This window comes from Ranitomeya variabilis, chromosome 2 (assembly GCF_051348905.1).
Source record: "Ranitomeya variabilis isolate aRanVar5 chromosome 2, aRanVar5.hap1, whole genome shotgun sequence".
In the NCBI taxonomy this organism is placed as follows: Eukaryota; Metazoa; Chordata; class Amphibia; order Anura; family Dendrobatidae; genus Ranitomeya; species Ranitomeya variabilis.
The window spans coordinates 479,568,719-479,595,014 of record NC_135233.1 but is presented as its reverse complement, the minus strand read 5'-3'; the positions used below and the strand labels follow the sequence as shown (position 1 = coordinate 479,595,014).

Genomic DNA, 26,296 nt, shown 5'->3' with positions numbered 1-26,296 from the left:
GCCAGACCGCATATCAAATATAAGGGTTGGGGGTCACTTGGGGAATAGCGATCACAAAATAATAAGTTTTCATGTATCCTTTAATAAGATGTGTAGTAGAGGGGTTACACGGACACTAAACTTCAGGAGGGCAAATTTCCAACGGATGAGAGATGATCTTGGTGCAATTAACTGGGACGATATCCTGAGACATAAAAATACACAAAGAAAATGGGAGACGTTTATTAGCATCCTGGATAGGACCTGTGCACAGTATATACCGTATGGGAATAAACATACTAGAAATAGGAGGAAACCAATATGGCTAAATAGAGCTGTAAGGGGCGCAATAAGGGACAAAAAGAAAGCATTTAGAGAATTAAAGGAAGTAGGTAGTAATGAGGCATTAAATAAATACAGAAAATTAAATAAATTCTGTAAAAAGCAAATCAAGGCAGCAAAGATTGAGACAGAGAGACTCATTGCTAGAGAGAGTAAAAATAATCCCAAAATATTCTTTAACTACATAAATAGTAAGAAACTAAAAAATTATAGTGTTGGCCCCCTTAAAAATAGTCTGGATGAAATGGTGGATGAGGATGAGGAAAAAGCCAATATGCTAAATGACTTTTTTTCATCAGTATTTACAAAAGAAAATTCCATGGCAGACAATATGATCAGTGATAACAAAAATTCCCCATTAAGTGTCACCTGCTTAACCCAGCAGGAAGTACGGCGGCGTCTAAAAATCACTAAAATTGATAAATCTCCGGGCCCGGATGGGATCCACCCCTGAGTACTGCAGGAACTAAGTACAGTCATTGATAGACCATTATTTTTAATCTTTAAAGAGTCCATAATAACAGGGTCTGTACCACAGGACTGGCGTATAGCAAATGTGGTGCTAATATTCAAAAAGGGGACAAAAACTGAACTCGGTAATTATAGGCCAATAAGCTTAACCTCTACTGTGGGTAAAATCCTGGAGGGCTTTCTAAGGGATGCTATACTGGAGTATCTGAAGAGGAATAACCTCATGACCCAGTATCAGCATGGGTTTACTAGGGACCGTTCATGTCAGACTAATTTGATCAGCTTCTATGAAGAGGTAAGTTCCGGACGGGACCAAGGGAACCCAGTAGATGTAGTGTATATGGACTTTTCAAAAGCTTTTGATACGGTGCCACACAAAAGGTTGATACATAAAATGAGAATAATGGGGATGGGGAAAATATGTGTAAGTGGGTTGAGAGCTGGCTCAGGGATAGGAAACAAAGGGTGGTTATTAATGGAGCACACATGGACTGGGTCGCGGTTAGCAGTGGGGTACCACAGGGGTCAGTATTGGGCCCTCTTCTTTTTAACATATTTATTAATGACCTTGTAGGGGGCATTCAGAGTAGAATTTCAATATTTGCAGATGACACTAAGCTCTGCAGGGTAATCAATACAGGAGAGGACAATTTTATATTACAGGATGATTTATCTAAACTAGAAGCTTGGGCTGATAAAAGGCAAATGAGCTTTAATAGGGATAAATGTAAGGTCATGCACTTGGGTAGAAGTAATAAGATGTATAACTATGTGCTTAATTCTAAAACTCTGGGCAAAACCATCAATGAAAAAGACCTGGGTGTATGGGTGGATGACTGTTGTGAATTAGACTTTTTTGGCTCCCTCTTGTGGTCACTAGTGATATGACTCTGGGATTGTCTTTCCTCAGTTTGGCACCCACCTGGGTCGTTAGTCCAGGGGTGTTGCTATATAAACTTCCTGGATTCTCAGTCCAGTGCCTGGCATCGTTGTAATCAGTTCCTTTCTGTTTGCTCCTGTCTGCTGGTCCTGGATCTTGCTAGATTAAGCTAAGTCCTGCTTCCTTGTTTTTTGGTTATTTGCATTGCTCTTATTTTTTGTCCAGCTTGTACTAAATGTGATTCCTGATTTTGCTGGAAGCTCTAGGGGGCTGGTGTTCTCCCCCCGGGCCGTTAGACGGTTCGGGGGTTCTTGAATATCCAGCGTGGAAATTTTGATAGGGTTTTTGCTGACCGTATAAGTCATCTTACTATATTCTGCTATTAGTCAGTGGGCCTCTCTTTGCTAAATACCTAGTTCATTCTTACGTTTGTCTTTTCTCCTTACCTCACCGTTATTATTTGTTGGGGGCTTGTATCCAACTTTTGGGGTCTTTTCTCTGGAGGCAAGAAAGGTCTATCTTTTCCCTTCTAGGGTTAGTTAGTTCTCCGGCTGGCGCGAGACGTCTAGAACCAACGTAGGCACGTTCCCCGGCTGCTGCTATTTGTGGTGCTAGGATTAGATATATGGTCAGCCCAGTTACCACTGCCCTATGAGCTGGTTTTTTGTGTTTGCAGACTTGGTATGTACTTTTGAGACCCTCTGCCATTGGGGTCATAACAGATGACAAACTCATATTCAGTGGCCAGTGTCAGGCAGCTGCTACAAAGGCAAATAAAATAATGGGATGCATTAAAAGAGGCATAGATGCTCATGAGGAGAACATAATTTTACCTCTATTCAAGTCACTAGTTCGACCACACTTAGAATACTGTGCACAGTTCTGGTCTCCGGTGTATAAGAAAGACATAGCTGAACTAGAGTGGGTGCAGAGAAGAGCGACCAAGGTTATTAGAGGACTGGGGGGTCTGCAATACCAAGATAGGTTATTACACTTGGGGCTATTTAGTTTGGAAAAACGAAGACTAAGGGGTGATCTTATTTTAATGTATAAATATATGAGGGGACAATACAAAGACCTTTCTGATGATCTTTTTAATCATAGACCTGAGACTGGGACAAGGGGGCATCCTCTAAATCTGGAGGAAAGAAGGTTTAAGCATAATAACAGACGCAGATTCATTACTGTAGGAGCAGTGAGACTATGGAACTCTCTGCCGTATGATGTTGTAATGAGTGATTCGTTACTTAAATTTAAGAGGGGACTGGATACCTTTCTGGAAAAGTATAATGTTACAGGGTATATACACTAGATTCCTTGATAGGGCGTTGGTCCAGGGAACTAGTCTGATTGCCGTATGTGGAGTCGGGAAGGAATTTTTTTCCCCAATGTGGAGCATACTCTTTGCCACATGGGTTTATTTTTTTGCCTTCCTCTGGATCAACATGTTAGGGCATGTTAGGTTAGGCTATGGGTTGAGCTAGATGGACTTAAAGTCTTCCTTCAACCTTAATAACTATGTAACTATGTAACTAAGATGGTCTAGTCTGAAACCTTTATACAGAAACATGAAAGAATTTAACTTTATCAAGAAATATAAGTTTGTACGATAAAGACAATATAATTTTCCTAGAGTTTTGAGCATTTTCACAGTGTTTGTTGGTAGGTCGGAAGTATTCAATGGTCTATTTATTCATATACTTTAACACTGTGCTCTATTCAGCAAAAGATTATAAGAAGACACATCTAAACTTGGTGTCATTTCTCTAGATATGTTTAATATGTCTGTAAGGCAGGGTTCACATTGCATCAATGGGAATGCGCTGACGGCATCCGTTACACAGTGGCACTAACGCTATGTAACGGATGTGTTAGCACACCCATTGACTGCCATTATGTAGCGCATCGCTAACGCATGTCATAATCTGTATGCGGTAGCGATGTGCCGTCATTCTGTCACGGACCCTCGGATGTGGTCTGCAGCGTTTCCAGGTCTGTCACCGATAGCGTAGGTGGAGCATCTGTGCTATCGCGATCACATAATGTGATCTTTAAAAGGCACTAGCGTTGGTGCAGTCCGTTTAAAGCATGCGTTGAACGGACTGCACCAACGCAATGTGAACCCAGCCTAATATCCTATACTTAACTCATCCACCAAAAGAAAAGATAAACTAAAAAATTACAGTACCTATAAATCCATAATTTGGAGTTAGAGGGAACAGTACCAGTCTATATATAGAAAAATTACTATACTGTAGGGTTATCACATAAACATGCCCTCAGAGAGGAGCGTGCACTACATTGTTGAAAATGTTTTTTATTTTATTTTTATTTTTTTAATCATTAAAAGTTGCAAAACAAAATGTGATGATAAGATCAGGAGTGTTAGTTGCCAGTAACTGCTAAAACGAATACATGTGGTAGGCGCTTACAATCATTGAATATTTAAGAAAGCACAGATTTCTTTTAAATTGCAAAAATATACAGTATATATACATTATTTGATTTTTTTTAATCTATCTGTCTTGGTACGTGTACTGAAGGCAGTTGAATAAATTGATATTTTAACTTGACTTATCTTTTTTGCAGATTCAAGTCCAAACAATAGATTGAGTGAGTACACTTCATTTATATTGATTGGATTTTATATTTTCTGTATATTACTTTCATGCATTTTAAAATATTCTTATTATAGAAAATGTCATTGGACCTCTTGCTTTAAGGCCTTCATACATGTTAGATAGCTGTCTGACGTATGATTGTTGGACCGACGGCTATCTTCTCTATCTCCTCCATATGCAGGACCGTTCGACTACGCCAAGAGGTTCTGTATAAGAAAGTAACTGTCAGACTCCTCCAGTATCAGCTTATCAATTAGAAGAACAAAAAGATCAGATTTTGCTGGGGTAGATCCAGTTGGGGTAGAGTTGGGAGGCCCCAATACCCGTCAGATGATCCTACTGATATCAGTGGGTTATGTCCAATGTGTCTGGAGGCCTTCATCATTTTGCTTTCTATTTTGGATTGAACAACCCCTTCTTCTTCTTGGTGTTTTATTATATTTCCATGCGGACTACTGAGATAATAAATAGTTTTCTGGGTTTTTTTTTTTAAAGATTACTTAGTATCTTCTAACAATGAAGGCTGTATTTCACTTTCATCATTTATTAAGAATTTGTGTTTTTTTGTTTTTTTGTAATTGTACTGTATTTAAAAATATATTTCTATTTTTGTTAATTGTGGAATTTCCATTGGATATGCCATAAATCTCGAATAAGTCTGAGCCACAGAAAAGGGTCCTAAAAGGAGAACAAGGGTTCCTTGACTTCGATCCTTCCAGATTCGGCTACTCGGCTACTTGATGAATTTAGGTAGTGAAAAGTGAAGGGGTTGGCTTTACACAAAATATATATATAACTTTTTGGCAAAGTCAGCTCACCGCTTTGAAGAAACAGGAATACGTCCAACCTGTTGTTACAGTTCGCACGGAAAACGGATTGGGATAAATCCACATGGAGCGCCCCCACTGTCGCAGTACAAGGTACTGGGCCTCTCTGTCTCGGTTCTGGGATTGTCACGGTGGCTAGACCCGGTCCGTGACCCTGCTGAGGGGCGTCCAATGAAAGTTGAGAGTGATAATGTGTGGTGCAGGGTGCGATGAATAACGAGGACACAGGGTTGCAGTCTCTTTACCTCTTTACTGAAGGCTTCAGGATCCTCAATCCAGAGTACGGTTAACAGGGCTGTCTGAGACCGGCCGGTCCGATGGCACCTCCAGAGTTCCCTTTGCAGGTGGAAATCTGTGCCTTCCTTCTAGCGCTTGTGTGTTTTCTCCTTGTTGCTTTGATCTCGTTTCTCACTCTTCACAATAAACCTCGCTTCTTGTCCTTTCTTGGGGTACCGCCGCAATGAAGTGCAGCACGGTCCCGTAACGTTCTTTCTGTTCGCTAGGCCTCTGTCAGGATCCCACCCCTGACAGGGACCCCCCTGAATCTTCCCCTGCAACACCCTCTGCCACAGGATGTTGCCTGGTTCCAACCCACTTTATAACAAATTCAATAATCTGAAGGGCATAAATAGACTAATATAAATCATAAAGAGAACCCTTTATGAAGCATCATATAAGAATCGGAACACTTTCTCTATATCGGGCCTCCTGATGAGCCAGAGGGGCGAAACGCGTTGAGGCGGAAGTGGCGGGTGGAGATGCTTGGATGAGTACCAATACATTTTTTCATGTCACAAATCTGGGCTCATGTTTTTGAGGGGCCGTTATGGCAGGATTTTGACTGCAGCAAACCTTTGCCATTATAAATAGACATGATTTATGGGGTACCTGTCTGCTTAAAGGGTAAACCACTTGCATTATTTATGTGAACTTATGGTTACCCCATTGGATCAATAAGCAAATACCCATATGCATATTATTACCACCATACGCCGATTGTGTTCATCAATTTGGTTTTTAAATGTTTGCACTTACATTGGGGAATTAGGGTTGTCCTTAGTTGTGTAGGAGTGATTATTGTATAGATCTAGAGGTGCCCTTTATTCCCTATCTGGGGAGGGTTACGGCTCATTGTATCTATAGGGCAACTAGGGCTAGCCGTCGCTGAGCGGGGGCGCCAATACGCTTCCCATAGGGTGCCAACCCCCGCAAGTAGGAAGGTGACAGCTTAGTTACGGCACTAGGGATTCCCCTAATATCACTTGGTGAGATTGTTTTTCACTTCACGGTGTTTTTTCGGTTTGCTTTGTAACCTATAATGGTTTTTAAATAATATTAATAAAAATTGGTTTTTATAGGGTTCTCTTTATGATTTATACTGGTTCCAACCCAGTCAGCTTTCTGTCTAACTTCCTATCTAACCCCCAGTTTTACCAGACTGTGAGGAGTGGCCTAATACATAGCACCCTTAGCTCCCCCTGGAGGCCAGACTGTGAAGTGTATTGGTGTCTGTGATACATGGTCAGGTGAACTCCTTCAGTGCCATCAGACATACCAACACCCCCCTTAGCAGCGGAGCATCAGTACTGCAACGACCAGGACTCTGGGGCGCTGCACTCCGTCCCCCGGATAAATCCAGTACTCCTGGACTGGGAAGAAAACAACAATACATGTCAGCAAAAAGACATACAATTTTTAGAAATGCAAAAACAAGTAAATTTTAACAGAGCTTCCCTTTATGGGAGGTGAGGACACTTGAACGTTACAAACATGGTTAAATATTTTAAATAACATACTATAAATAACTTCTCTTACCCAGCCGGGTATTCTACTTAGTGCAATTTCTGAACAATAATTTAACATTGCCTTTAAGGACGTATAAGCTGAATCCACTAAAGGCTTACTATAAAACTAACTTTTTCTTTAAGGGTGTATAAGCTAAACCCACTAAAGACTTACTCATAAAACACTACAATGCTAATCAACTTTTCTTCATTTTTCCAACTTTACATTCGCAGGACCGCCTGTCTATCTGCCCCAGGCCTACTGCCTCTCGCTCTTTTGCAGGACCGCCTCGTTCCTCGTCTGGGCCTACTGCCTTTCTCTTTCTATACACAGTATAGGACTTATCAACCTTCTCTCAGCACAAGATCACTGAGCCGTCTCTGTATGGCTCCTAGGAGGACTCACCAACTAACCCCGTACGGGTTCACTTCCTGTCCTCATTCTCTAACACATTATTAAACATTTCCTACAATCAACTAACTACCTACGTATAACTTTTACATATAAACATTATTACTACTTCTTTTAAGGCAACATTATACTTTAAGTGCTTTTGGTGAACGTTCCCTTTAAGAGGGAACCAAGTCTCTTGGAGGTAGCGCAACTTCTCAAGCTGCAAGTTCGTGTAAGGCAGGGACTCCTGTACTGTTTCCAGGAACAGTTTCTTCGCAAAGAGTTATTTTTCTTGTAAAACCAGTAGGGGACACCTTTAATAAGGTGCGAACTATTTACAAAACAGTTTGTGAATCATTCACCGTCCATGATTCGGTAGTCTTTATAACATGGGTGAACAGGGAGCAAAAAGGAAAATAAAAGCAAAAATAAAAGCAATAGGGATCCCGGGTAAACGAAGGGATCCCTTTAAGAATAACCCTAGTCGGGTTTAAAGCAGCAAAAAGCAGGGAAACAAACAGTTAACTATTTACATATCCATGGCATCGAGGTTTACTCTTGCTCTGGCGGCCGTAGCTCCGCATAGACCTCACTCGGCAAGGTGATCGGCGAGATCGGGGCCTTTAAGAAGTGCTCCATACCCGTGGCCCGATCCCAGGGTGAAAGGCGCCGGAGTCTATGGGTCCCAGGGAGAGGGGGCACCGTGACAGGGCCTATCAGCAGGTCCTCTGCTGGCGAGGCGGGGTCGTTCTTCATACCTGCTTCAGATGCGGTCCCTCCGGTGCCGATCTGCTCCGTCTCCGCTGGGATCTGGAACGCTGGTTGCAGGGCCTTGTGCTGCGGCGTTGTCATCTCCGTTTGCAGCATCTCACTTTCCGGCAGGGCCTTGCTTTCTGGCTTTGGAGCGCTGGAACTTCTTTCTTGCTCCGGACCAGACGAGGCTGCCGACAGACGTCTGGTGAGGCTCCCGATGAAGGTCTTCTTCCACCCAGCCTCAGTGCTCAGCTGCGTCCGCCGGAGTTGGTCGCTGAGCTCATCCACTCCGGCTTGCAGGAAGTCAATATCAGCGGTGGAGGCCCGGTCACAGTGTCCCTCCGGGTAGCTGGGGGAGTCCTCTGCTCCGACCCCACGCTCCGGTTCCGGGCAGCTCGCCGTGGCGTCCTCCACGTGGTTCGCTTCTTCTTCCTCGTCCTTTTCCCGCTCTCTCCTTCGTGGGCGGTTTCGCTTTCTTTGTCTCTGCCGACCATTGAGGATCAGGAGGCGGATCTCGGCTGCTGACGGACACGTCCTCAAAGGGCCGAGATATTTAGACTGGGCGGCCATTGCCTTTCGCGCTCTTCAGCTTGTTCACGCCCACTTCCACGCCCTTCTTCTTCTCCTGCGCTCCTCGTGGTGCTGTAATGGCAGCGGTTTTGGCGGGAACTTCTGGTGGCAGGTGGCAATCCGCAGTCTTTGCAATAAGTCACAGTTCAAGCACAATAAATCACAGTTCCAAGGCACACATGACCTGATTCTTCAGGCTTAAGTAGATCCTGTTCGTGACGCCAAGTTGGAGAGCCCCCACTGTCGCAGGGCCGAGGGGTACCCGGTACTGGGCCTCTCTGTCTCGGTTCTGGGATTGCTGAGCACCACGGGATAGTCCTCACAACTGTTGTGTCTGTTTCTGATGTTCCCTCACAACTGGTTCTGATGTTCTTCTCCGTCCCCCAGATGATATGGCTAGGACACACCCGTATGACGGGTAGGCCTGGAGTTCTTCCGGGACCCTAGAGTCGCCCCTCTCCCACTGTTGCCCCTATGTCTGCTTAGGTGATTTAGGTGAGACAGCCCGCCTATAACTGACTGTCCTGCCGTTGGTTTGAAGTAGGGCTTGGAGCCAATACTTCCTCGGCGTTTCCGGCCACCGGCTACGCGCCTCAGTAGGATGTTGCCTCGATCTTACAGCACGACTCCTACTGGTGTTTTCTCCTTGTTGCTTTGATCTCGTTTCTCACTCTTCACAGTAAACCTCGCTTCTTGTCCTTTCTTGGGGTACCGCCGCAATGAAGTGCAGGCGCGGTCCCGTAACGTTCTTTCTGTTCGCTAGGCCTCTGTCAGGATCCCACCCCTGACAGGGACCCCCCTGAATCTTCCCCTGTAACACCCTCTGCCACAGGATGTTGCCTGGTTCCAACCCAGTCAGCTTTCTGTCTAACTTCCTATCTAACCCCCAGTTTTACCAGACTGTGAGGAGTGGCCTAATACATAGCACCCTTAGCTCCCCCTGGAGGCCAGACTGTGAAGTGTATTGGTGTCTGTGATACCTGGTCAGGTGAACTCTTTCAGTGCCATCAGACGTACCAACACCCCCCTTAGCGGCGGAGCATCAGTACTGCAACGACCAGGACTCTGGGGCGCTGCACACACATGTAAAGAAAAAACTTTGTTTCTCCAGTGATCAGTCCAATGGTGTTTATTTCTGTTAATGTTGATGATTATGGCTCGCAGACAATGAAAACTCAAAAGTCATTATCTCAGTAAATTGGAATGTTTATAACACCAGCTTGAAAAATTATTTTAAAATCCAAAATGTTGGCCTAGTGAACTGTATGTTCAGTAAATGCACTCAATACTTGGTCAGGGCTCCTTTGGCACCAATTACTGCATAAATGCAGCTTGGCATGGAGGCGATCAGTCTGTGGCACTGCTGAGGTGTTATGGAAGCCCAGGTTGCTTTGATAGCAGCCTTCAGCTCGTCTGCATTGCTGAGTCTGGTGTCTCTATCTTCCTCGTGACAATACCCTATAGATTCTCTATGGGGTTAAGGCCCCGTCACACATAGCGAGATCGCTAGCGAGATCGCTGCTGAGTCACAAGTTTTGTGACGCAACAGCGACCTCAGTAGCGATCTCGCTATGTGTGACACGTAACAGCGACCAGGCCCCTGCTGCGAGATCGCTGGTCGTGTCGGAATGGCCTGGACCGTTTTTTGGTCGTTGAGGTCCCGCTGGCATCGCTGAATCGGTGTGTGTGACACCGATCCAGCGATGTCTTCACTGGTAACCAGGGTAAACATCGGGTTACTAAGCGCAGGGCCGCGCTTAGTAACCCGATGTTTACCCTGGTTACCAGCGTAAATGTAAAAAAAAAAAAACAGTACATACTCACCATCTGATGTCCGTCAGGTCCCTTGCCGTCTGCTTCCTGCTCTGACTGAGTGCCGCCGTACAGTGAGAGCAGAGCGCAGTGGTGACGTCACTGCTGTGCTGTGCTCTCACTGTACGGCGGCACTCAGTCAGAGCAGGAAGCAGACGGCAAGGGACCTGACGGACATCAGATGGTGAGTATGTACTGTTTGTTTTTTTTGGTAACCAGGGTAAACATCGGGTTACTAAGCGCGGCCCTGCACTTAGTAACCCGATGTTTACCCTGGTTACCCGGGTGCTGCAGGGGGACTTCGGCATCGTTGAAGACAGTTTCAACGATGCCGAAGTCGTTCCCCTGATCGTTGGTCGCTGGAGAGAGCTGTCTGTGTGACAGCTCCCCAGCGACCACACAACGACTTACCAACGATCACGGCCAGGTCGTATCGCTGGTCGTGATCGTTGGTAAATCGCTATGTGAGACGGGACCTTTAAGGTCAAGTGAATTTGCTGGCCAATTAAGCACAGTGATATGGTTGTTTTAAAACCAGGTATTGGTACTTTTGGCAGTGTGGACAGCTGCCAAGTCCTGCTGGAGAATTAAATTTCCATCTCCAAAAAGCTTGTTGGCAGAGGGAAGCATGAAGTGTTCTAAAATTTCCTGGTAGACGGCTGCACTGACTTTTCTTGATAAAACACAGTGGACCTACACCTGCAGATGACATGGCTCCCCAAACCATCACTAATTATGGAAACTTCACACTAGACTTGGATTGTGTGCCTCTCCACTCTTCCTCCTGACTCTAGGACCTTGAAATACAAAATGTACTTTCATATGAAACAACACCTTTGACCACTGAGCAACAGTCCAGTTCTTTTTCTGCTTTGCCCAGGTAAGACGCTTCTGGCGTTGTCTATTGGTCAGAGTGGCTTAACACAAGGAATGCGACACTTGTAGCCCATGTCCTGAATACGTCTGTGTGTGGTGGCTCTTGAAGAAATGACTCCAGCAGCAGTCCACTCCTTATGAATCTCCCCCGAATTTTTGAATGGTCTTTTCTTAACAATCCTTTCAAGGCTGCGGTTATGCCGGTTGCTTGTGCACCTTTTTCTACCACACGTTTTCCTTCCACTCAACTTTCCATTAATATGCTTGGATACAGCACTCTGTGAACAGCCAGCTTCTTTAGCAATGACCTTTTGTGGCTTACCCTCCTTGTGGAGTGTGTCAATGACTGCCTTCTGGACATCTGTCAAGTCAGCAGTCTTCCCCTTGATTGTGGAGCCTACTGAAACAGACTGAAGGCCCCGTCTCACTAAGCGATTTACCAACGATCACGACCAGCGATACGACCTGGCCGTGATCGTTGGTAAGTCGCTGTGTGGTCGCTGGGGAGCTGTCACACAGACAGCTCTCTCCAGCGACCAACGATCAGGGGAACGACTTCGGCATCGTTGAAACTGTCTTCAACGATGCCGAAGTCCCCCTGCAGCACCCGGGTAACCAGGGTAAACATCGGGTTACTAAGCGCAGGGCCGCGCTTAGTAACCCGATGTTTACCCTGGTTACCAAAAAAAACAAACACTACATACTCGCCATCTGATGTCCGTCAGGTCCCTTGCCGTCTGCTTCCTGCTCTGACTGAGATCCGGCCGTACAGTGAGAAGTGAGAGCAGCAGTGACGTCACCGCTGTGCTCTCACTTCTCACTGTACGGCGGCTCAGTCAGAGCAGGAAGCAGACGGCAAGGGACCTGGACACCGAAAGGCGAGTATGTACTGTTTGTTTTTTTTGGTAACCAGGGTAAACATCGGGTTACTAAGCGCGGCCCTGCGCTTAGTAACCCGATGTTTACCCTGGTTACCAGTGAAGACATCGCTGGATCGGTGTCACACACACCGATTCAGCGATGTCAGCGGGACCTCAACGACCAAAAAACGGTCCAGGCCATTCCGACACGACCAGCGATCTCGCAGCAGGGGCCTGATCGCTGGTACGTGTCACACATAGCGAGATCGCTATGGAGGTCGCTGTTGCGTCACAAAACTTGTGACTCAGCAGCGATCTCGCTAGCGATCTCGCTATGTGAGACGGGGCCTTAAGAGACCTTTTTAAACGCTTAGGAAGCCTTTGCAGGTGTTTTTTGTTATTCATTCTAATTTACTAAGATAATGACTTTTGGGTTTTCATTGGTTGTAAGCCAAAATCATCAACATTAATCATCAACTTGAAATAGATCACTCTGTTTGTAATGATGATTCTATATACTTTTTGTATTGAAGAACTGAAATAAATTAACTTTTTGATCATATTCTAATTTTGTGAGCAGCAGCTCTGTATATTTAAAGAGGAAAATAACATGGGCATAAGTGATTATTCATAGATTTAGATCACAGAGGTGGAAATGCCTTTTAGCTGGCATCACTGAATCTTCTTAAGATTCATGAATCGAAGAAAAATCCTACAAATGATGACACAGAAAAAAGTAAAAATTTAACGTTAATTGATATATTTAGTGTTATAGGCATATTTTATTTACTTTACCGCATGGGCCGTAGTACAGCTAGGATCAAACATTACATAGCGAATGATCTACTAGTGACTAAATTTACAGTATGTAACAATCTAATTGGCAATCAAAAATACTTCACTTCAGTTATTCACATAACTAGTACTCATATTTATGAGTTAGTAAAGACTTCTGAAAAGACAAAATTGTAAAAATGTAATATTAAAGGAATATGGACGACTGTCGGCAGATGAAAACATTCACTTTTTGTGTTTTGTGAAAACGTTTTATTTTATTTTTTTTACTGAAGATAGAAATTCATGCTCCTTTTCAATTAAAACTGTATTTCCCTTCATAGTTTTCTGTTGTGGAAAGAGGAAACAATCTCAATATAATGTCACTGATGGCTTGTGCACATGTCCGATTTTCTGATACAAGTGCTATCAGTGATTTTCTATGGGCCTTTGATCAGTGGAAAACAACTGTGACATATATGATTTTCATCTGAGTTTTGGGTCAAAATTGGGAATGCAAGTTTATGGGTCGGTGGAAAAAATTGGACCACACTCGGCTGACATCCACGTGCAGTCCAATTTTTTCCACAGATCCAAAAACTTGAAAATCATGTATTTCACCGTTGTTTACCGTGGACTACTAGAATATCACAGGTAGATTTTCACAGACTGATGGAATGGAGAAGATGAAGATACTTTTTTTTTCTTTCCACGTTTGAGAAAAACTGATGCCACTCCGATCAAACTCAGATCAAAATAATCGGACTTCTTTTCTCGGATCTAGAGACATCTGTCTTGTAATCCCCACCCCAAGTGGAATTATTTCATTTTCAGTACAAGCTTGGAACGTTTCCTGCTACTGTAGTGATAGAGAGATGATTACTACAGCTCCTAGATGCAGGACTTTGTATTTCTGCACAGAAGACAACATCTTGATAACCAACATCCAAATCACTATGGGGTTTTATAGCTGTTTGAGCGTAATAATGTATTTAATGTTTTCATGCTGTATCCTCAATGAGGACTTGGCAGTTTAATCATTCATCAAATTATTATTTGACAATTAAGTAATAAATTCCAATACAAAATAACCTTCTATATGCTTTTCTTTTACCAGTATTTCAGCAGTATTTGATTCCACTTTCCAATGGTGAGTACATTTACACATCGATGTCTACTGTTTCCTAATGAAGATGTTAAACTAAATAATGAATTGTCTCCCATGTGCTCTATCTATTATCTATCTATCTATCTATCTATCTATCTATCTATCTATCTATCTATCTATCATCTATTATCTATCTAGCTATCTTTCTATCTAGAAAATCAGAAAAAAACAGGCAGCACTCCAAAAATTAAAGTGAAAAAACGTGACTTTACTGATCTATTAGCAGCAACGTTTCAGCAGATTTCTCTGCCTTTCTCAAGTTTTTTTCTGGTTTTTTTTTTTTCTGATTTTTTCTGATTTTCTATTTTGGGGGTTTGAACACATCATCTTAATAGGTTTTATTGCACCTGGCCTTTTTTGGTAGTGCTGCCAAATTTTCTTTAATTATTATCTGTCTATCTATTATCTATATTACTATCTATCATATATCTATCTATTTATTTGTCTATTATCTATCTACTATCTATCTCTATTTATCGCCCATTTTTCAAAGCCAAATTACTGACCAATACAGGTGTAACCATTTTTGTTTTTACCTTATATTACTTACTACTTTGTTATCGTAAAGCGAAGCAGTCATCAGGATATTATGCCCATAACTATTGGCATGGGAGTGAAGATCTTTTCATCCTTCTTAAAGCCATGCCTTACTTGTAACAAGGGCATTTATGTTTTTGTCACAAGGTCAAGGGGCAGACAATGCCCTTACAGGTGTCTTTTCTCTCTTCTTTTTCCTCGCCCTCTGCCATCTTCTGGTCTCTGACAGACAGGTCACTCTTGTATCAGTGATCTGCCTCCACTGCCCAAGATTTGGAGATTTCTGGGAAGGCACTGTCATTGCCCCAGGTCATCTCCTCAGAGGGGGCGGCCCATGCATAGGTCAATAGTCCAGCTCTTGCAATGTCATCAGGAGCTTACTGCACATGCATCACCCACTTCTGAGGAGAGTCCACCAGGGTAATAAGAGCTCCTGCGCAAAATCTCGGGCAGTGGAGGAAGATCACTGAGAGTGAGCTGTTTGTAAGAGACGATGAAGACTGGAGGCAGGCAGGGAAAAGGGAGAAAGGCAGGAAAGCGGGACTGGACATGCAGGGCCCAACTGCTGCACTTGCATCTAAAACTTCAACACTGAATTTCTCTAAGGCTACGTTCACACTAGCGTTGTGCGCCGCTGCGTCGGCGACGCAACGCACAACGCACGCAAAAACGCATCAAAACGCACGCAAAAACGCTGCGTTTTGCGACGCATGCGTCGGTTTTTGCCGAAAATCGGACGCAAGAAAAATGCAACTTGTTGCGTTTTCTTGGTCCGACGCTTGCGGCAAAAAAGACGCATGTGTTGCACAATGCAACAAAAAAAACGCATGCGTCCCCCATGTTAAGTATAGGGGCGCATGACGCATGCGTCGCCGCTGCGTCGCCGACGCAAACCCGACGCACATTAGCTTAACGCTAATGTGAACGTAGCCTAAGAAAGGTTCTTCGCTCACATGCCAATGCTTAGGTTTGTAATATCCTGACGGCAGGTTTGCTTTAAAGTCTATCAGCACAAAATGACTCTTCAAACCAAGCACAGGCACTCAGTGCACCCCTGGTGGTGCCAAATAGTTCAGTGCACCTTCCCACCTACTTCGATTCCATCTATTCCCATACTTCTCTGGTTGCTTTAAAAACAGACCTGTCAATCAAGGAAGAGGAGGATGGAGATAGAAGGAAAACAAGTAAGTGGAAAAATGCACAACAAGTGTGCACCAAACGCCCCTGCTTTGTTTGAACAGACATTTTGATATCCAATCAGATCAGATGATGTACAAAAACTCTTCATTATGCTCATTATCTGGAGTGTAATATTTGTATTTTTACCGTTTATAGACACAACGGATCCAATAGAGACAGAATATGATTCTATTGATGGTAAGTGGAACTGTATCATTTAACTATTTCATGCCATTTAATTGCATTAAAATAATGTTAAACATCCCAGCAATACTTCATTGATATATCAACACTTTTGTGGCTCAGTTTGAATGGATATCCTGTTGAAAAAATAAAAATGTTGACTTCTAGTGCTCTCCAGGGTAGGACTTGTCAACAAGAGTCACTGGTGATCCCTCAGTAAACTGTTTTTGTCACATGTCCAATGGGAGACATGCCCATTTGACAATGATTTGAATCCTATTGCCTACTACTAGGGACAATTCATATGTGTTAATACCTTCCTGTACATGTAAAGAAGTTGTTTAGTTAGAAAAAAATTTTCACTCACCTCATCAGGATTAAAAGAGGGGGATCATCTTTTTCAGAGTCCTATCCTCATGCCCAGAGTGATGAAGCATTACACAGACATCACTCATTGATGTAAATGTAGACTGTGTAATGCCTAATTTCGCCAGTGGTGGCACTGCAGGAAAATGCAAGACTCAAAGTTTACAGCTGGTCATCTGGGATCTCAGCAGGGGAATATTTTGTGGCCAGACTTTCATCTTTATAGCCTCAATCCTCTGATGATACCTTTCTAGGTGAAACATGTTGGGGAGATTATGGGTTCTATTTTAAAAGCTTATGTGGATATATATTTATTGGAATATACTTACCTTACCAATTCAATGCCAATTCATGGGCTGCAGCCATGATAGTCAGGGACATGGAATCTATGATGAATTAATTCAGCTTATATAATTATACTGGTAGATAAGGAATACATTCTCTGACTGATAGGGCCTCACTCTAATATTACAATATACGTATAGTAATATGTATCCACATCTATGTTTAGGACTCACTTCTATAGATATTAAGTTAATTCAATAAAAGCCAAAGGATCATTAAGATAGCATTTTTTTGCCCATGTGGGTAATCTGTTGATAAGAATTGATTCATCCCAATAGGGTTTGCTTAACAAATTGCTCGCCAGTCTTTCATCAAGGACCCTTCTAACAAGAGGCTATTATCCAAAGCAGACAGACCCTTTGAAATGCAATTATACTGAAAATGTGAACTTGAACATTATTACTTAGCTCCACAGTCTAATTCTGGTACTCAACATCTGGCTGTGGCAGATAGGTGATAAGTTCAGGTTCTGGAACCCAACCCGAACTTTAGTCCAAAGTTTGGTTCGTATCAGAACTGTACCCAAACTTGAACCAGAACCCCGTTTAAAACAATGGAGACCTGAACTTTGAATCTGGAAAAATCTCTCTTTCTCTCTCTCTCTCCAACGGAAGTCCAAGGAACTCCTAGAATTGCAAAGGACTTTCGAGAGAAGTTCGTGTTCAGCGTTTAGCATCGGACACTAACTGTCCCGTACGAACGCCGAACTTTTAATTTTGGGATTGTTCATCTCTAGTGATCATAACTGAAGTACCGTTATGCAAAAAGAGCAGCTGCAAAAAATATGTAGAAAACGGTAACAAAGCAAAAATGTCTAAATTTTTTTTTTTTACTTTCTAGATAATTACTTCTTTGGTGGTCTGGAAGTAGGCCCTGCAAACTACTCAAGTTGTAAGTTTCATCTGACTATCTTAAACATAGATCAATTAATTCAATCATTAAATCGTTCCCAGTAAAAACTACTCTAAGGCCAGGTTCACACGATTAGTATTGGATCAGTATTTTACATCAGTATTTGTAAGCCAAAACCAGGAGATTAACAATCAGAGGAAAAGTATAATAGAAACAAGTCACCACTTCTGTATTTATTACCCACTGCTAATTTTGGCTTGCAAATACTGACATGAAATACTGACCAAATAGTGAACATGTGAACATGACCTAGTACTATTAGAAAAAATATATATTTAATATACAATATGGTTTAAAAATAAAATAGAGAAAACAACACAAATTTGCTGAATGATGGTCTTCCAAAAGGGTGGTCCTGTCAATGAACAAGGACAATATACCGAGAATTTAAGAAAAAGGATAACACATCTGAAACCAATGTGGTATAGATCAGAGGTGCTTATTGCAAAGAGGTTGGAGAGGTTCAACTGTATAGTATCTATTTAAAATAAAAGGGGTTGTCATTAAAAGAATACAGTTTGCAATGCCGTGTTCTTGTTTTAAATATATAAAACTTACTAATGTACTTATTTCCAAATGTAACCCAAAGTCAAGAAAAAAGCAACAGTCACAGATTTCAGCTCCAATCACATGATTTTTTTTTTTACTATTTTTCTATTTTTTAGCGCCATTAATTGCACAGCACTTTACAAGCATCACTGTCCCGATTGTGGCTCATAATCTAGATTCCCTATCAGTATAGCTTTGCAGAGTGGGGTAAACCTGAGAACCCAGAAGAAACCCACACAAACATGGGGAGAACATACAAACTCCTTCCATATATACTTGTATGATGAGATGCTGGTTGTTCATTTCAAAAGCCAGCCCTCATTTTCTATGCATTGGTCATAACAAATAAGGGGCTGACTTAGTTATTGAGATGACCCTTGACACACCACTCTAATGAGATTCCAACATCTCCCTTCTCAAGCAAAGAGACAGAAACGGAGTTGGTGGGACACGTGATCCAGACTTTTATCAGACTGTTATACAAAAGTTTTATATATTTTCAAAAGGTACACAGTGGAACATTTTTTCAAAGGGGTTGTCCAATAACATATCTTGGAGACATCTCACCAATCAACTGATCACCATAGGTCTGGCTTCTGGGACTCCTTGCAAACCACTCTTTTCTGGGGGATGGCATGGAAAACTGTTATCTTCCGGTCCTTTAGGGTCAAACTATTAAGTGCACAGCAGCGACATTATAATTGACCATCTTAAATTTCTTCAGGTTCCAATAAAGGAATATGTTCTACGTGGGGGAACGATCATTTTATTACTTTTGACAATGACCTCTATGAGTTCAAAGGATCCTGCAACTATGTTTTTGCTACCGTCTGCAACAATAACAATCCAGAGTTCAACATCCAAGTTCAGCGATCCGGTGGAAGGTCCATTACCAGAATTATGATACAGGTTGGAACAGTCAACGTGGTCGTCACTGGAAACGCAATAACAATTTTGGGAAAGTAAGTCTACAGTGACGTAAAGGAAATACGATGTGTTCAACTTTTAGGATACAGTGAAAGGAGGCAATTTATTGCAGGATGTTTGTCTATATTCTTTGGACCTTGATGTGCTACAAAGTTTATTTATTTTTTATTTCTTTGCTCTCTTTTTTTTTTTAGGACAATTAGTTTGCCTTACACCACTGGCGGCATTGAAATTTTCAAAACTGGAGCTATAACCAAGCTGTTTGCCAAACAAAAAGATTTTGAGCTTATAGTAACCTGGAGCAGTGACAGTAATCTTATGGTAAGTAAGGTTGTATATTTCAGACATAGGACACACATGAATAGTGCAAAAGTATACAGTGTGGTGGCTCAGAGTTCAACACAAAAGCCCTGCTGCGCTAATGTCCTAGCCAGTTAATGACAACAACTACATGCTTTTTGCATGTTACGTTCACGTGGATTTCCTCCCATACTATAAAAGCCATACTTGATAGATAATTTAGACTATGAACCCCAGTGGGGACACTGATGACAATGTCTGTAAGGCGCTGCGGAAATGTTGGCGCTTTAAAAGCATATTAAGTAAATCAAAAAATGATTGAATTATAGTGCTAAAAGTTTTTTTATCGAGCTGACGGATACCTATTTGGTGATCGTAGTTTGCCATTTCCATTTTCATTGTACATGTTCTCATTCAATATCTATTAACAGGTAACTACCGATGACAGAGAAATTTGTAAAGTGTCAGGATTTTGACAGTGCTCTTTCTAAATGCATTCTAGCTACACTTTATCATTAAAGGGGTATTCACAAATTCTTAAATTGTTTTGATTACTTAAACAGCATGAAAATAAGCAAGTCTGCCATTGAGTTGCTTTTTCTATCTGCTGACATTCTGGATCAATGACAGCTATTGTCTTTGATAGAGTGCAGCTGGTTTCCATGGTTTCCACTAGTGCCTGCCAAGACCATGGCCCACTGTGCGCACTGGTTACATTTCCAGGAGAGGCGTTAACTCCTAGCATACCAATCAGCTCTTTCTAGAGTCTAGACAATTGACTTTTATATAAGCGTTATCTACTCACCTCCCTTCTCCTCCCTCTCAGCTAATGGAGCAAAACTTGTGAAGGCTCTCCCATATGGTTAACTACAAAAATCTTATGAAGGCATAGGAGTATAAGCCCAAAATATAAAGGAAATATCTTTATTGAACAATTAATAGACATATAAAAGTTTTAAAAAGCGAGTGTCAGACATAGGGCCAAACAAGAGACAATCTCCTTGAACAGTTAAAAAATCCATAGGTAATGAAGGTGGTATCAAACACACCTAGACATAGCAATGGTGTCAATATATCATAACAGATAGCAGACTTCAAAGATGTATATCAGAATCAATTGGATACACAGTAGAACCAGAACCAGAACTGTCACTCAAGGAGGAGAGCCGCCCTGTCAGAAACCAGGAAGTGACAAAACTGCATAGCTCTGACCTGCTCAAGAGACAATTTGGGAATACCGTTTAATGGCAATACTATCATTACTATTAATAATAATAATTTCATTATATAAGGCCAACATATTCCACTATACTTTACAATTCATTGGCTTTGTATATGAACCAGAAATAGTTTGTTTTTTACATTCCAGTGAACTTAAAATCATTAAACAATATATTTAAGTATCACGTATGTAATAATTAAGACACAATAGACTTGGGAATTTTATAGTGATCCCTATTCCCTACTTCTCAATGATGTTCTTCTTGGGCCTATTTTAGAAAATGCAAGCTAATTTTTACTGCTACCTTTTTTACTTTTATACGATAAAATCGTAAAATGTAATCAAAGCAATCCATTTTCAAATAATTGGACTTTATAGCTGTTCAATTTGATAAAAGCTGGACAAGTATAACACGGTGGCTCAGTGGTTAGCACTGTAGCTTTGCTAGGGTCCTGGGTTCAAATGTCACCAAGGACAACAACTGCAAGGAGTTTGTATGTTTTCCTCGTTTTTGCGTGGGTTTCCTGCAAGCTCTCTGACGCTAGGGATAGGGAATTTAGATTGTGAGCCCCAGTGCAGACAGACATGATGATGTGTGTAAAATACCTTGGAATTAATGGAGTCATGTGAGTAAAATAAACAGTTCCTTATTTTTTTACAAACAGGTAGAAGTAGACAGGAAGTACATGAACAGAACTTGTGGGCTTTGTGGAAACTTTAACGGTATTCACAAAGATGACTTTCTAGTAAATGGTAAGTTTTTACAATTTATATTCTGAACCTTTGAAACTTCTCAAGACCTTCACCTGAGTCTTTAGTTATGGCCAAGGTACTACTCATACATAGTGGTGTATCTACGTTTTCCCATAAGCACTAGAAATGCTCCCAAAACCTACACCAAACATATCCATAGAGTCACATGAACGAAGGATGTCCTTTTGGTAAAAAAAATGACTCAAGTGTGTCAACATATCTTTATCTTCATCTTATCCGTAAGCGTAGCCTGCCATGCCTTCCTGTACCCATCACAAACTATAATTATTCCTGACATTTAAATCATACCTAATCAAAAGTATTGATTCTCTACCTTTGTAATTAGTGTTGAGCGATACCGTCCGATACTTGAAAGTATCGGTATCGGAAAGTATCGGCCGATACCGGCAAAGTATCGGATCCAATCCGATACCGATACCCGATACCAATACAAGTCAATGGGACTCAAGTATCGGACGGTATTCCTGATGGTTCCCAGGGTCTGAAGGAGAGGAAACTCTCCTTCAGGCCCTGGGATCCATATAAATGTGTAAAAGAAAGAATTAAAATAAAAAATATCGCTATACTCACCTCTCCGACGCAGCCTGCACCTCAGCGAGGGAACCGGCAGCGTTGTTTGTTAAAAATTCGCGCTTTTACTTGGTTACGTGAAGTCCCGGCTTGTGATTGGTCAGGGCGGCCATGTTGCCGGGACGCGGACCAATCACAGCAAGCCGTGACGAAATTACGTCACGGCTTGCTGTGATTGGTCCGCGTCCCGGCAACATGGCCGCCATTAACCAATCACAAGCCGGGACGTCACGGGAGGCTGGACACGCGCCCATTTTAAAAAGCGCGCGTGTCCAGCCTCCAGTGACGTCCCGGCTTATGATTGGTCACGGCGCCATGTTGCCGGGACGCGGACCAATCACAGCAAGCCGTGACGAAATTACGTCATGGCTTGCTGTGATTGGTCCGCGTCCCGGCAACATGGCCGCCATTAACCAATCACAAGCCGTGACGTCACGGGAGGCTGGACACGCGCGCTTTTTAAAATGGGCGCGTGTCCAGCCTCCCGTGACGTCCCGGCTTGTGATTGGTTGCGCCGCGGTCAACCAATCACAAGCCGGGAGGCTGGACACGCGCGCATTTTAAAATTTTAAAATGGGCGCGTGTCCAGCCTCCCGGCTTGTGATTGGTTGACCGCGGCGCAACCAATCACAAGCCGGGACGTCACGGGAGGCTGGACACGCGCCCATTTTAAAAAGCGCGCGTGTCCAGCCTCCCGTGACGTCACGGCTTGTGATTGGTTAATGGCGGCCATGTTGCCGGGACGCGGACCAATCACAAAGCCGGGACGTAATTTTAAAATCCTTAAGGACCTGAAATTACGTCACGGCTTGCTGTGATTGGTTGCGTCTCCCATGTGACTGCGACGCAACCAATCACAACGCCGGAACGTAATTTTAAAATCCTGAAGGACCTGAAATTACGTCACGGCTTGCTGTGATTGGTTGCGTCTCCCATGTGACTGCGACGCAACCAATCACAACGCCGGAACGTAATTTTAAAATCCTGAAGGACCTGAAATTACGTCACGGCTTGCTGTGATTGGTTGCGTCCCGGTCACATGGGCGGCACGCAACCAATCCCAAGCCGGGACTCACGTAAAGGAAAGAAAAGCGCGAATTTTAAACAAAGAACGCTGCCGCTTCCCTCGGTAAGGTGCAGGCTGCGTCGGAGAGGTGAGTATAGCAATATTTTTTATTTTAATTCTCTCTTTTACACATTTTTACATTAATGTTGTTTCGATACCGATACCCGATATCACAAAAATATCGGATCTCGGTATCGGAATTCCGATACAGCAAGTATCGGCCGATACCCGATACTTGCAGTATCGGAATGCTCAACACTATTTGTAATTAATCTACTTTGCATTTTTTTTAGAGAAAATGTTGACACCATACCAGTATGCCAACTTGCAACAGATAGATGACCCCAACGACATTTGTCCTCTTCATGTGCCACAGAGAAGCATCTTAAACAGCAATCAATATGTAAGTCATATTTTTCTTGAATTTATGCTAAATTTCCATCTTCTCAAACAACATCACTTAATCGGAGCAAATGGTTAAAATGAAGAGGACCTTTCATCAAATTTTTCATCGACAACTGGACACGATGTAATAGTGGCTGCGTAGAGCTATGAAAAATTTTAGTTTGTGTTGATTTTTTCTTCTCTGTTGCAGAGATATTTGCAATAAAAGTATTTGGCACCTAATTTGTTAAGTCCAAGTAAGTATTATCAAATAGCAACTCACACAGGGAGAAGCAGGGCACGCCCCCAGTGAAAACTATCTGACAACACCCTTCTTGACTAAACTAAAGTTAACTCATTAGGTGCCAATACTTTGATTGCTAATATCTCTGTAACGGAGAGGCGACATTAAAAAAGAAAAGTTTTATTCCTCTCTGCAGCCACTATTGCATTGTGTGTCCTGCTCAACCCGGAAAATTGGGTAGAAGGTATTTTTAAGGAGTGTGTACACTATACAATTCCCGTCCGTTCAAAAATAAAGAAAAGTGTATCAACCAATTTTATTAATATCATTTTGGGTATTTAGCTCCTCTGATGAAACCCTTTGTGTATCCAAGGCTCCAAACAACAGACAGGCTATACTTTAACCCTGTGGTCATGTACTAAAACTTCCTATTGGTAACATAACTGAAAAAATATCCATGAAGCTTAACCTATAATCCCATAGTGTTGATCCAGAGTGTTGTTTTTTTTCATGGACATCAATATATGTCTACATGCATCAGAGTTTATTCATCCTTGGAGCTGCACCTTGGCTTTCTGGACACATTGTGTTAAATAGGACTTCTTCTTAGTGAAGATATCACTTGGATTTCTGTGGTATTACCTATATTATTTAATGTGTTTCCCATAGGTAAATCAATGTTTAGAGCTTCTTCAACAAGTTTCTTCCGCTTGTCTCATTGACAAAACCCAGTTTCTTAAACGATGCCAACAAGACTTGCAACAATGTGATGCTCCTGGGGACAAAAATTGTGCATGCGCCACTCTCTCAGAATATTCTACCCGATGTGCCCTTTGCTTCCAACCAATAAACAATTGGAGAAACAAGAACTTATGTTGTGAGTACTCTTAAGAAAAAAGTCTTAGAGTTGCTTTCCTTCACCTGGGTAAAGGTTCATGCTCTACTGAGCCCTGTGTCTAAATATCCCGCTATCCCTTCCATGACCCAGCACGTATAAATACATGACAATAAGTGATTAAGTGGGTGGCGTTCAGTCATTTCTGGATAATTTCATGTTTATTCTGCGTCGGGTTACTGTGGCAGACTATTATGTTGCTGTGTTTTGCAATTCATCATTTTTGTTTCCAATTTCCTGCATGGGACAATATTGTTGCCACGCCTGTGATGATAGATGAATAATTTAATTTAAAAGTTTGTCAACAAATTTTAGCTAAATGTTCTAAATACTTTCAAAGTTGTACAGGAACCAAACTTTTAATACCGGAGTGCAGAGTTTGCAATTGTACCTGAGCAATGGTGTCAGATAGGGACTAAAAAATGGGGAGAACTGTGTTATTATACAAAAGTTATAGTCAAGTGGTGAACTATCGTTAAGGATTTTGAATTTCTTACTTTATGCTTACGGTATTGTAATAAAATACTTTGCTTTCTAATGTAGCCTTGGACGCTTGTCCGTCCAATCAGATGTATGAAGAATGTGCGAGTCCATGCAGCCCTACATGCTCCAACCCCCAATATACCTGCAATTTACACTGCGTGTATGGATGCTTCTGTCCATCAGGTAGGACTTTAACAAAATGGGAATACTTCATTAGGGATCTTTATCATTTATCAACAGCAGATCGAGGGTGCAAAGTACATCTTTGTCTTCGGTGGATCGAACGTTTTCGCATATTCCATGAACGTGACATTGCTTTTAATATAATGTGATGCTTTCTTATCTGACAAAAATAAATTGTCCAATGTGGGCAAGCCCTTTAAAAAAGGTTATTTAAAGGAGATGGCAGCCATTTATATGCCCAATTATTGGCAGGCTTGAGCAATCTGAATATGACATATAAATATATAAATGGCCATTATAGAGTAAGAATTCAGGACGTGATGTCAGATCTACTACAATCCCTTTTATGTCAGCCCATATGACATCTTTAGCTGCAAAATTATTATTATTCTATAGTGATTGTGGTAGGAAAAGTCCTCCAATACTTTTAATGTATTCATTTTTCTAGTATATTAACACCTTGAAGGTTTGCAGCCAATGTAGTGCAGCATATTCATGCACATCAGTATGATGATATGTGTTACTCATATGTTTGCATATATTAATCATATGTATGATGTGTCAGTGACAGAGACAGAAGAGGCCCCTGTGCAAGAACAGTGTACTGGCCCTTTCCAGCCCAATAACTCATCATCATGCCCAATTCCATCAGCTTTGGAAGAGGGCCCTCGGCGCTACAGGTTGCACCAGTGATATGTCAGTCCCTCGTATGAGGCGCTAACCTACTGCAGGTGGAGAGGTTTACAGACGATATGCAGAATTGGAGATATTGTGACTCACTCTGATTCACCTTCTCAATAAATAAGAGTGTGCTTAGAAGAGGCAATTTGCATATTTAGACACACAATCATCTACATAAATTAGGAGAGCTGATTTCTCAGAATCCCAATTTATGATATCAGGTCACCCTAAAGATAAAGTCCAACGTAACCACTCCGCTAAGATGCAGCTAACTGTTTGAAACGGATCTGGTATATAAAAATGGAGCAAAAATAGATGCAAGATTAAAACTAAAGTTTCCATTTTTTAATTGATCTATTAAACAAAAAAAATGATCTGTTTAAAA

At 42.0% G+C, this 26,296-nt stretch overlaps 1 protein-coding gene across 1 annotated transcript in view; it reads left to right on the top strand.

Moving 5' to 3' along the window:
• Nucleotides 1–26,296, top strand: part of MUC6 (mucin 6, oligomeric mucus/gel-forming) — a 76,700-nt gene that overhangs the window by 5,989 nt on the left and 44,415 nt on the right. The window contains exons 2-10 of the mRNA XM_077281608.1: nucleotides 14,061–14,093; nucleotides 15,984–16,025; nucleotides 17,562–17,612; nucleotides 18,907–19,144; nucleotides 19,304–19,430; nucleotides 21,297–21,384; nucleotides 23,335–23,444; nucleotides 24,339–24,546; nucleotides 25,108–25,230. Coding sequence (XP_077137723.1) covers nucleotides 14,061–14,093; nucleotides 15,984–16,025; nucleotides 17,562–17,612; nucleotides 18,907–19,144; nucleotides 19,304–19,430; nucleotides 21,297–21,384; nucleotides 23,335–23,444; nucleotides 24,339–24,546; nucleotides 25,108–25,230 — 1,020 coding nt within the window. The remainder of the gene's footprint in view (nucleotides 1–14,060; nucleotides 14,094–15,983; nucleotides 16,026–17,561; nucleotides 17,613–18,906; nucleotides 19,145–19,303; nucleotides 19,431–21,296; nucleotides 21,385–23,334; nucleotides 23,445–24,338; nucleotides 24,547–25,107; nucleotides 25,231–26,296) is intronic.